Source organism: Argentina silus, assembly GCF_951799395.1.
Source record: "Argentina silus genome assembly, chromosome: 1".
In the NCBI taxonomy this organism is placed as follows: domain Eukaryota; kingdom Metazoa; phylum Chordata; class Actinopteri; order Argentiniformes; family Argentinidae; genus Argentina; species Argentina silus.
This window is the reverse complement of record NC_139655.1, coordinates 14,512,331-14,524,854: the sequence shown is the minus strand read 5'-3', so window position 1 is coordinate 14,524,854 and position 12,524 is coordinate 14,512,331. Positions and strand designations below refer to the sequence as shown.

At 41.9% G+C, this 12,524-nt stretch overlaps 1 protein-coding gene across 1 annotated transcript; it reads left to right on the top strand.

The window, feature by feature from the left end:
* The first annotated feature begins 3,870 nt into the window (after window positions 1-3,870).
* Window positions 3,871-11,041, top strand: LOC310814841 (schwannomin-interacting protein 1). The gene is made up of 8 exons (XM_083684377.1): window positions 3,871-4,244; window positions 4,779-5,118; window positions 6,780-6,916; window positions 7,112-7,208; window positions 7,738-7,899; window positions 8,194-8,311; window positions 9,874-9,950; window positions 10,745-11,041. The coding sequence occupies exons 2-8, from the start codon at window positions 4,846-4,848 to the stop codon at window positions 10,826-10,828; spliced, it is 948 nt and encodes a 315-aa protein (XP_083540503.1). The 5' UTR covers window positions 3,871-4,244; window positions 4,779-4,845; the 3' UTR covers window positions 10,829-11,041.
* Window positions 11,042-12,524: the final 1,483 nt, after the last annotated feature.

Here is a 12,524-nt window from a genome sequence, read left to right as displayed (position 1 = left end):
CCCTCCCCCACCTCCCCACCCCATCCCTCCCCCCTCCTCCCCCCTCTCCCCCTGAGGAAGGGCATTCTCGTTAGACTAATGGAAGCAGAGTAATTCACTCAGTGCCCAGTAATGTGACTGGCCGCTGTGTCAGCCATTCACTGCCAATGAGACTGACAGGCCTGTTACTGCAGTGGCTGGCTGATGGAGGGATGGAGAGGGGGAGCGAGAGAGCAAGGGTGAGGAGGTGGGGGGGGGGGGTTATGGTATTGGACGTGGGGAGTGAGAGAGATGGAGGGGGAAGGGGAGTAGATGGAGAGGTAGGAGATGTGGAGAGAGAGAGAGGGAGGGAGGGGAAAAAATAATACAGGGTTACTAAATCCACTCCTGTCTATGCTAGTGCTATTTATACATGTGACATGCTATGTGTCGGTTTTATTCGTCTATTATTTGCAGTATTTTGCATGCATCAGGTATAAACCAATTACACTGTCAGAGTATAAGGGACGCAGGAGAGTCTGTTCTCATCAGAACAGATCTTTTACCATTATTATGAGTTTGGCTGCTTTTGTGGGGACTTCTTTTCGTCAATCTGTCTGTGTGTGTGTGTGTGTGTGTGTGTGTGTGTGTGTGTGTGTGTGTGTGTGTGTGTGTGTGTGTGTGTGTGTGTGTGTGTGCGTGCGTGCGTGTCGGTCGGTCGGTCGGTCGGTCTGTCTGTTAATCTATAATATCTATAAACTGTGTCCATCCATCTGTGTGTCTTTGTGTGATGATGTAATATTTATTTTTAACTGGCGTTGACACTGTGGAAGGGATCTGGATCTTTATTGTGATTGGTCAGTGGGTCTTCCAGCAAGTATTATGATTGGTTCATCTACCAGGCATGTCACTCCTATTTATGACTGGAGTAGATTAGTCTAGCTTTAAAAAAATAAATTAAAAAAAAGTAACTTATACTGAAAATAATTTAAAAGTGAAAGACGATCTGTAATTATTTAGATACTATGTTTGACTGAAAAGAATGCATGTGTGTATGGCTGCGTGAGTGTTTTGATGGATGAGTGACAGCTGCTCAAGCACCTCTTGTCCAATATGAGGGCCTGCTTAACCCTTCTCCTCCAATGAAATCCCTTTGTGCATGTCCCGAGCACTCACCCACCTTCTCTGTATTCTACTCCAAACTTTGACTGTTATTTTCTGTAACAATATATCCTGTACTGATGTGTATTTTGATTATTATGGTTCTTACCAGTATTATTATTATTATTATTATTATTATTATTATTATTATTATTATTATTATTATTATAGCTTTGAGATTACATGTTAGCAATAATATTGTACATCGATAACTACATATATTTTATATCTAAATTAAATTACATTTATTGTATGATGACGATGATGATGATGATGATGATGAAGAAGATGGTTAGTATTATCCCTGATGATAACAAGAGGCTATGTCTGGACAAAGCAATATTATATCGAGTGCCATATTAGATTTATCTGTTATATTATTTTCATCTTTGTGTTTTTCAACCCTACAGTGCTCTGCATCATTCGTTACGGTCGCTAGTACTTTAAATATATTGGCTTTTGTAGCGTATGTATTCATGAATGCCAGCTTCGTCAAATTGCAACAAAATAAAGACATCTTGCTGCTTACCTGTCATCTGAGTCATATCAATGAGTGTCAATTTAAAACATCAACAATGTCATCATGACAGATATACACCTAACCATCTTTCTAAACGTCTGATATACTGTATGTAACCTACCTACAATGTATCTAACCCTTTCCCTCAGACTTTATGCATTGTGCAATATAAACTCTGCTTCCAGCATTATTAGTAGTGTTGCTAGTAGTATTATACTATACTAATAATATACTATTATTATTATTATTGTTATTGTTGTTGTTATTATTATTATTATTATTATTATTATTATTATTATTATTATAGTGACTATAAGTTCTGACTTATGATTCTGTTTATTTATTATGTAGTTAACCAGGGAGTATCTTCTGATAAGGAATCTCATAATAACAGTAATACTAGGCCTACTACTTTACGTGTTACTATTGTATATGACAGTTGATATCATTCCTAAATTCTAATGATAGTAACTCTACCACTGAGTGTTAGATTAGCTCCAAACAGTGCCTGGATGTGCCAAACATGTCTGTGTTCTGGTAGCATTGTGTATGTATGTTCTCTGCATGGAGTATATCATCCCTCCATCCCTCCTTTTACATCTCAACTTCAATGGGGTGACATCAGTCGGGCTGTCCCAAACATCCAGTGGAGGCTGGTGCAGGGAGAAATCGGAGGACCAGCCTTTGCAAGCATCCCACTTAGCATTTACAGTATCTGTTTCCCCCCTGGCACAGGTTCGTCCCAAGCATCCCACTCAACATTTACAGTATCTGTTTCCCCCCTTTGCCTCAGGTTGTATCTGGTTCTCCATGTCTGTTTGTGTTCATTCACTGGAGAAAAACATGTTCAGTTTAGTCATTTGCATCCCAGAATAACATCTGGCAGACAAGTTCATTAATCATTCATCAAATCAACACATTTTATCTCCATGAATTTTCCCTGGCATGATTCATGTAATTCACAGTACCTCCTTTTGCAGGGAATGAATGGAAGGATTGTTTACATAACTATGAATGTGCTTTATACAATTATTGTCACATACTATAATATTGTTATAATATCCTAAAGACATCATTGAAAAACGAATTGTAATTGTATCTTTAGAGGCACCATTCGACAGCAAGCAGTGAGGTTGTAATGTCTTATTTTAGCCACAAGAGTGGAGTGTAGCACAAATAATGGAGCATGGCCCTGCGTTTACTTGTATGTTAATCATTCTGCAGTGAGACTACACCGACATTCTTTATGTATCTTTGATGGCCTAAAGGCAAGCGAAGTCGATTACTCCCTTTTATTTTGTATCTAACCAGTCCAATGATATAATCTGTAACTTGTTGATTGATGCATTTTCTGAGGTGTTTCAACTAGAAGGCCAAGGCCTAATAATACCGTTTACAGACTGTAAGACTCAACTGGGTGCCACAATGTGTGTGTGTGTGTGTGTGTGTGTGTGTGCGTGCGTGCGTGCGTGCGTGTGTGTGTGTGTGTGTGTGTGTGTGTGTGTGTGCGTGCGTGTGGGTGTGTGTGTGTGTGTGTGTGTGTGTGTGTGTGTGTGTGTGTGTGTGTGTGTGTGTGTGTGTGTGTGCGTGCGTGTGGGTGTCTGTCCTAGGGGGTCAGATAAATAAGGGACAGGGACACACGAGTCTACATAGTAAATCATCTCCACAATAATGACTTACTGACATGTAACTCTTCCCAAGGTCTTAGCAGGATTCATAACCAATTCAAAAATAACTATAGCCCACACTTGCTTCATAATTATATTTGAATAACGACTCTCTTTTTTCAAACTGTGGGAGGAATCCATTTACTTATATAGGGGAATTATTTCAGTGTCCCAAGATGTATTTATTTATTTAACTAAATTATTTACTCATTAATTTCAATATATCAGAGTGGGGTAAAATTACATTTTGAAGGCACAAAAGCGTGCTGTGATTGTCTCTGTTTGCGCTTGTTGGCATGTGACTTCTTGTCCAAATACTAAAGAAACAATAGCCTCTTTACTGAATTACAGAACGTGTTTACTAACACTGCCTAATAAAGGCTATACTGTAGGCTACTTTTGCGATAATTTCCCGATCAATCAGAAACATAAGTTATCCAATCAAGTATTTCTCTTCTAACATTTGAATTTCAGTGGTCCACTAAAAACGGTGAAATTGGACACCTGGCAATTTTCGTTACTTCTTTGACCGTCTTCTCTTCACCCCTCCTCTCTCTACCGAAAAGCCGTGAAATTCCTGAAGACTTCAGCTTTTGTTCGGTTGTTGGCTCAAGAACGAATTGATTTTCTCCTTGATGATAGTCTACTAAACTGTTAGGGATTTCACAGTTTGCAACGTAGTCTATAATAATTTATATCATAGCCCCCTCGCGTAAACACGTCGGATACATTGTAGCCAACTCCCTATTCCAAGCGAAACGTTTGGATAAAGAAACGGGGAATGAAAACAAGGGTGGAAAGGAAGAAGGAGGGATAGAAGGAAGGAGAATTAAGGAAACTAGGAAGGGTTGCTCGAGGAAGAGAAAGTTATGTGGACACGATCAACTCTTCCCGATTGACAGCGCAAGATATTCTTTTTTCTGTTCCCGGGGAAATTGGTAAGTGCTCTACGTAGTGGATTACACAATCGATCGATAAATGACATTTTCATGTGTCAATAAGGCTAATCTGTTTAGTGTATTATGATATAGAGGAAATACACTTATTTAACTCATAATACAGAGGTTGAAAACCTTTCTTTTCATTCACATTTCTCATTAAATTTGGTCTGCAGTATTTTGCAGATTTACTGCATGAATCTATCTGTCCCCTCAACAATAGGCCAATGTTGCTCTGACACAAGGTGGGCAAGTAGAAACACAAGTCACTGGGTAGTAGCATGGGTGTGCTACTCTCCATATTCTGTTTGCAGTTGACATACAGTAGGCCTATGCTCCATGTGCCACCCACACCTCAAGTCACTTAAGGTATCTGAATTTAAATCAGTGTCATTCTCTTGAAAGAAACATTTTCTCCCCGGCATCCCTACAGTCCAAGGAATGTAATAGAGTTGTTATAACATATTTTTGTTGTTATAACTGCTTATTACCAATATTAATCAATCCTCTATGATCTTCCTCTGGCACCCACAGGCGTCCCCCCCTCCTCTCCTGGGCCTACCCTCACCCAGCCTGGCAGATTGTCCCCTTGAAGCCAGACATGGAGGGAGAGAAGGAGAGAGAGAGGGAGCGGGGAGAGGAGAAAGAGAGTGATGAAGCAGAAGAAGAGGAGAAAGAGAGTGATGATGCTGAGGAAGAAGATGAGGAAGAGGAGGAGGATGCAGAGGGAGCAGCACTGATGTGGCAGGAGGGGTACGCGCCCGCAGAGGATGACCTGGGCCTACCCATCATGCATTGGGAGGCGCTGAGCCTGCGCATTGCCGAACTAGAGAAACAGGAAGAAGAGAAGAAGGAGAGGAATGAGAAGGAAAAGGTCAGGGATCAAAGTTGAATGCTGCTTGTGACTGGGGGTAGATGTCATTTGACAGGTAACAAGCTGTTAGGGCAATGATGCACATGCTTAGCAAAGGTCAGGAAGACAAAGTTGAGGGGGGCTGTAACTTACAGATGGGGAGAGGTGTCGACAGGGGACACAGTTCTCACCACAACAACAACAACTGAGTACAAGTGTGGGAAATGCATTATCAGTCATGTCACCTGCATCAACACCACTTCTTTTTGTAGAGCATCTTTTGGTCTTAGAAAAGCTCTATATGCATTTGATGTATTATTAGTAGTAGTATTGTTATTATTAGTAGTAGTAGTATTTATGAAGTCCATGCAGGTGTAGTCTAGCATTACAAGCAGTATCTCAACACAATCCATTCATTCAAAATGCAAAAAGAGAGTGCTGCTTTGGCATCAAGTATGAAGACAAAGAGAGGTGCTCATCGGAGAACGGTATAGTGTACAGTGCAGCTGTAAAAAGAGGAAAAAAGAGGATAACTTCAATGAGTCCAAGGCGCACTCTCTTGTGGAATAATTAAAAAGCCTTTATTTTAGCAGCTAAATATTGCATAGCAAAGTATAAAAAAGCACCAACACATTGCGTCTCACAGGCCATCTTCAGGGTGCTATTGATGACAATAATCATTAGGTTTTGTACACATTATAATGTCCCTTTTAGATTCTATATAACTTTATTCATCCCTGTAGGGAAATTCAAAGGCCACCTAGGCCATGACAGAGAGACGCACATACAAATATAAACAATAACATCTGTGTGTTAAACAAACAACTTACATGGCAAGGCAGTTTATACTGTGTTACACTAGGGTGTTGTGGGTCCTTATGCCGTATCTAATGTGTAGTACTGGAATAGTATACTATATGTTTGTGTACTAGTTAGTGTGTAGTAGTAGAATGGTATAGTGTACTTCATGTATTACTGCCAAATACTAGAAGAGTATGCTACATGTTTACTGTGTAGAACTGGAATGGTACAGTGGACTATACTCTCACTGAGGACTTTATTAGGAACACCTGTACACCTTCTCATGGTGGAGGTGGTGTAATGGTGTGGGGAATGTTTTCTTGGCACACTTTGGGCCCGTTAATACCAATCAATCATCGCTTGAATGCCACAGCCTATTTGAGTATTGTTGCTGACCATGTGCATCCCTTCATGGCCACAATGTACCCATCTTCTAATGGCTACTTCCAGCATGATAATGCACCATGTCACAAAGCAAGTCATCTCAAACTAGTTTCATGAACATGACAATGAGTTCAGTGTTCTTTAGTGGCCTTCCCAGTCACCGGATCTGAATCCAATAGAACACCTTTGGGATGTGGTAGAACGGGAGATTCACAGCTTGAAAGTGCACCTGAAAAATCTGCAGGAATTGCGTGATGCAATCATGTCATCATGGACCAGAATCTCAAAGGAATGTTTCCAAAATCTTGTGGAATCAATGCCGCTGTTTTGAAAGCAAAGGTAGACCTCAGTATTAGTATAGTGTTCCTAATAAAGTGTTCGGTGAGTGTGTATTTACTGTGTGTGTGTGTGTGTGTGTGTGTGTGTGTGTGTGTGTGTGTGTGTGTGTGTGTGTGTGTGTGTGTGTGTGTGTGTGTGTGTGTTGACTTATTCCCCAGTCCTCCAGAGTGCTGGAGAGAGGGAGGTTGCCAATGGCCTGTGTGCAGGAGAGGGAACGAGGGAAGAATAAGGAGACCTGGATGGAGGACGGAGAGGAGGACTGCAACAACAGCCGTGTCACTGCTCTGACCTCACGGTATGCTGTGTCAAATTTCACTAACCTGATGTCAGCAGCATATACTGTATGGCAGCCTTGCTTTTCCTGTTTCTGCCTGAGGCAACAATTATATTTTTGTGAATGCAGAAACATTCAGGTGCCAATGCCATTTTATATTGACAGTGTTGTATATGTGACTGTGTCATTGATCTGCATTTCTCTTGTCTGTATCAGTCTGCAGAGTCAGATGAACCTTCAGCTCTGCTTCATCAATAACAGCGAGAGCGAAGAGGAGGAGGACGAGGGGAAGGACCAAAATACTGGAAAAAAGGTCAGCAAATGCTCTCCATCTTTCTCTCTTTCTCTGTCTCTTGCTCTCTTTGTCTCTCTCTATTTGTCTCTCACATACACACACACACACACACACACACAGTGGTTAAGGTCAGAGCCTGAGGCTCTCCAGCGTGTTTGAATGTTTCTGCAGTCGAAAGGTTAGGTAGTGGGAGAGGACAGAGTATCTACATCTCTAATAACACTTGTTCTACTCAGAGGAAAGAGTGGAAGAGTGGCGCCAATGAAGGGCTCCATTTGCTATTGACCAGTGGCAAATAGTTCCTTTACATGATACCAATGGAGCATGCTGCCAGGCAACTGGTTGTTAGTCCAATAAAAAATCTATATTGGGTAAATCAGGAAGTGTAACCAGGAAGCTATATGGAACTATTTGAAGCACATTGGTACCACTCTTCTAATATACCACTCTGGTTTCACTCATTTTGATTTCCTTGACATTGTATTTAGAATCTAAGCTGGTTTCAAGAGGAAGCCTTCTCTCTATATAGTTGTTTCATCCATTCCAGATTTCCAAGATGGCGCCTGGAAAGAAAGGTTCTGTGCAAGCGCCTCAGCCCCAGGCCCCGACCACTGCAGACAAGAGCAGCAAACCAGCTGGCTTTAAGTTTGAAGTCCGGGCCGCACTGAGCGCGCTCAGAGAAAAGCTGAGGACTGACCAGAAACAGGAGGTAAGAGAAGGGGAATCCATTGGATGGAGGGAAACAGGGAGAGAGATGGAAGGAGAGAGGGAGGGAGAAAAGGAAAGGGAGGGAAGGAGGTAGAGAACAAGAGATGAATGTCCTTTCTTGCAACTGCAAAAAAGTGTTTATTCTTGACCTTTCTAGCTTTTTGCTAAGGCACAGTGGTGTTCAATACTATGTACTGCCCTGGAGGTCCACAGGGTTTACCCACCTAGGTTTGATCCTATCCGACAAGTGACCCTCTTCCCTCCCTGACTTTGCCCCCCTCCTGCCCTGTCGTAGACTCCAGCCTGTTGTGACCTTCTGGGGAGGAAGAGGAGGTTGGAGCGGAGTGATCTCCAGGCCTTCAGTCTCAAGGAGCTCACTGGCCATAGAAACTCCCTCAGCCAGGCCATACAAGGTCAGAGTCAATGAACACATACTCCTCTCAATGGATATATTACACTGTTGGATAAACCAGATCAATTTGTTTATATTTATTATATATTATTATATACAGTGCCCAGTGTAGGTAATGGAAGCATGTTTTCTTCTTTTGGCTCTACACTCCAAACGTTTAGACTATGCATTTTTATGAAACATAGCCAGAACCTTAGGCTTGCCAAAATCAACAGTTTGGAACATCATTAAAAAGAAACAAAAGCACTGATGAGCTCAGCAATCGCAAACGGGCTGGTAGGCCAAGGAAGACTTACACAGTGGATGACTGAAGATTGCTCACCATAATTAAGAAAAACCCCAAAACAACTGTCCCACAGGAACACTCTCCAGGAGGTAGGCGTGAATGTATTCTGTATTCTGCAGAATACATCACCAGCCAAACTACAGATGATTCACTGCAAGCTGTAAACCACTAGTTATCCTCAAAAAGGATAACTAGTGGTTTACACCTGTCAGGTTACAGTTTGCTAAAAAAGGACCTAAAAAGCCTGCAGAGGTCTGAAAAAAAGGTCTGCCCAAGATTTACAGTATACCACCTCATCTGTGAAACATGGTGCAGGGGGTGTTAGGTTTGGGCATGTATAGCTGCCACTTGAACTTGATAACTTGGAGAGACACAGACAGACACACAGACAGACAGAGACAGACAGACAGACAGACAGACAGACAGACAGACAGACAGACAGACACCCACAGGTCAGAGGCAGAGTTCCACAGGTCACTTCAATAGTAGATTACTGAGTTTAATGGTTGTGAATGGCAAAGCTATTATCTTAATTGATGATTGTAACTGCTGACGGCAGCAGTAGAATATATTCTGAAGTGTACAGAAACATATTGTCTGCAAGCAAATGCCTCCATATTCATTGGATGGCACTATATCATACAGTAAAATAATGACCCAAAACATACTGCCATAGCAACTAGGGAGATTTTCAGGGCTAAAAATGGAAAGGTCTTGACTGGCCAAGTCAAAAAGACCTCAAAACAAACAACAACTGAAGATGACTGCAGTACAGGCCTGGCAGAGCATCACCAGAGAAGATTAATTTGGACATTTGATAAATCTGTCTTTTGGGTACTCTGAAATAGGGGGACTAAGCATAAAAAGTGTTATAATTCCTCAATTGTGAAACCAATATGTACACAAATGCCATCAAATAATAGCTAAGAATCTCTGCTTTAACTTCATAGCAATTGTTTGAAATTTGAAATCCAAACGTTTGGAGTGTAGAGCCAAAAGAAGAAAACATGCTTCACTGTCCCATTACTTACGCATGGCACTGTATATAATAATATATATTTGTTTATATTTACCATTCTGCTTTGCCATTCACAACCATCAAACTCAGCAGTCTACTGCACTTTCTATTCAAATGAGCTGTGGAACTCTGCCTCTGACCTGTGTGTTGGTGTCTGTCTATCTGTCTGTCTGTCTGTCTGTCTGTCTGTCTGTCTGTCTGTCTGTGTGTGTGTCTGTGTCTGTGTCTGTATGGATGGTTTTTACTCCTCCCCCACTAGACTTGAGCACAGAGCTTGTGGGTCTACTCGTGACTCGGGACCAATTGAGAACGGAGCAGGACGCCATGCTGTTGGAGGTACAGGATATGACATCACTCTGACTGACATTGCCTTCATCACTACGCCAGGAGGGTCATCTCATAGAACGGAACCCGGTGATGTCACAATCAATTATGGACACCGCTGCTTTGAACGACAGATCACTGTGAAAACAGGGCATCACTCCTGAAGACTTTTTGATTCAATTGCACAGCGCTTTGTTTTTATTATATGTTGTTTTGTGTTTATAATGAGGGAAATGTGTATGTCTGGTTAGGGTTAGTATTCATGTTTTAATGTTTGTTTGGGAAAAGAACTGGCATCTGGCTAGGCCTACAAGAGAGTATTAACAAGCTGCTATTGTTGCTGCCTGAAGATCTTCAATCTATCTCTAATGTCATCTGTGTTGTGTTATGATTGTTTTAATCTTGTTGGGACATATCTCTTGTCTGTCCTCTCTTGCATGTTTATTAATTAATCTATGATTGTGTAAGCCAATCAGAGCTGCAGATATTACTATTCAAACAGACAGGATTCCAATGACACAACTGCTTGGAGGGCTCAGCACCCCCATATAGTAACAAATCAGGACGTCCCCGTCATAACTGAAATATCCCCCGGCCCCCAAAAGTGCATTGTATCTACATTGGGAACCCCCAAGAGTAGTTGTGTGATTTCTACCCTGCAAACAGACACAGTAATGTGAGCAGCTCACCCACCCAGGGGCTTGTACAGGTTAGGGGAGGCTGGTGGCAGTTGAAATCGGAGGACCATTCCTTATTCCGTTTCATGCATTACAATGAGCCCATCTTCTGATTTCTCCCTCCACCAGCCTCCCCTGGTACTGGTACTGGGTCCATCACAGAAGATGAAGGGATTAAGGGGACAGAAAAGTTCAACCAGCATTGTGTTGTAATGGAAACAAGACATCGCCTGACAAGTCCCTCACCAAGTCCCTCACCAAGCCTCACCTGTGTGTCCGAGGCCTTGTTGTCATTAAACAGTGTTCTTATGGGAGCAGTGCAGCAGTGTGGGTGTTTATGCATTACCAACCATCATATGACACTGTTTTGCGTCACCTTTTGGTTTTTGCATGCCTTTTGCATTGAATAAACAGATCATTGATACATGTCAGTGCTACTTTTGTACATATGTATATCAAATACAATACAATATAATAACTTATCCCGTGAAGATATGTACAGTATGTGTTGTTTATATTTAGCCCATATGTATTTAAGGTATATTTATTTAGCAGTCTTTGTATGGTGGCCTATGTATGTATGTATGGATGTATGGATGTATGTATGTGTGCTCTGTATATTTAGTACTTATGTTTTTATTTAGCATATGTATCTTGTATTGGTACCCTTGTTGTTCTGCAGTGTGTGTGTGTGTGTGTGTATGTGTGTGAGTGAGTGAGTGAGTGTGTGTGCGTGTGTGGATGCGTGTGGGTATGTTTGTGTGTGTGTGTGTGTGTGTGTGTCTTTCCAGCCTGGTCAGAGTTTGCGTTGCCAAACATCCAGCTCAGCACAAACGGATGAGGGAGAGGGAGAGGGACAGGGACAGCCAGGGGGAGGTACCGGTCACACAGTCACAGTCAGCCAGCCACAGGGCTCAGGACAGGGATGTGCTAGTTTAGATACAGGAGCCAACAACAGGTGTGACCAAGAGATCATACCAAGAGAGACATTTTCCACAAGAGTTTCATCACTTCTTCACTTCACTATTTGTCCTTATTTCCCACTGTTTTGCTGGTGGTCTCTCTGGCGAGGAGAAGTGGGAGAGAGGGAGCTTGGTAGAGCGCAGTCACGACATCATTTGAACAGGTGAGTCCTTTCATGCATCCTGCAACAACAGACAGGTGATTGCAGAGATGCAGGTATTTATGTGGTGTTTCATTTATTGCCACGTTCAATCTGTGCCTTATTTCCTAGAAATCCAGATATAAAAGTGAGTCAATGCAATTTGCTCAGTCTTATTAAAACCTCAAATGGATACTCAATTTCTATATATAGATATTCTTTATTAAAAGTCTATTTCACAGAACCTAGGAACATTATACAGAGAGAATGTAAAAGCAAATCAAATCAAATCTGGATGTTGACTGAGAAGGACTTGAGTCATAGAGTTTGTGAAGAAGTACCCAGTTTCTATGAAATCACGTAATTGGGTTATCTGATGTCACGTCTTCTGCATTGAGACCTTTTCACTAACTACACCACCACACAGGACCTCTATTTACTTAAATCTTCTATAGATGTGTAGAGTGATGGTGGCCTGTTGATCGCTCACTGAACATGCACGCACACATGCACACACACACGTCCTGATCACTCTCACCTGCCGATGTATTCAGCCTGAAATGGAGGTTGAGGGGTAGCTAAGACTGGGCACATGCAAAGCATTGGACCAGGAGGTGGTGTGAGGACCTGATGAGTCTGAGGTTAGCAGGTGATGGTGAACTAATATGAAGTCATTTGTTTAGAGTTTAGTGGTCTAGATGCTCATAATGGCTTTTAAAGATCACAAATGTGTCTGAGTGGAATCCATTCCATGCATTACAATGAGCCCGTCCTCAGATTTCTGCCTCCACCAGCCTCCCCTGGGGC

What these genes read in the sequence shown, in the direction of transcription:
- LOC310814841 (XM_083684377.1), top strand. Translation starts at nt 4,846, where the DNA reads ATGGAGGGAGAGAAGGAGAGAGAGAGGGAGCGGGGAGAGGAGAAAGAG. An exon ending in GTCACTGCTCTGACCTCACG is followed by an intron (nt 6,917 to 7,111) that starts GTATGCTGTGTC and finishes TGTCTGTATCAG; the next exon opens with TCTGCAGAGTCAGATGAACC. An exon ending in ACCAAAATACTGGAAAAAAG is followed by an intron (nt 7,209 to 7,737) that starts GTCAGCAAATGC and finishes CATCCATTCCAG; the next exon opens with ATTTCCAAGATGGCGCCTGG.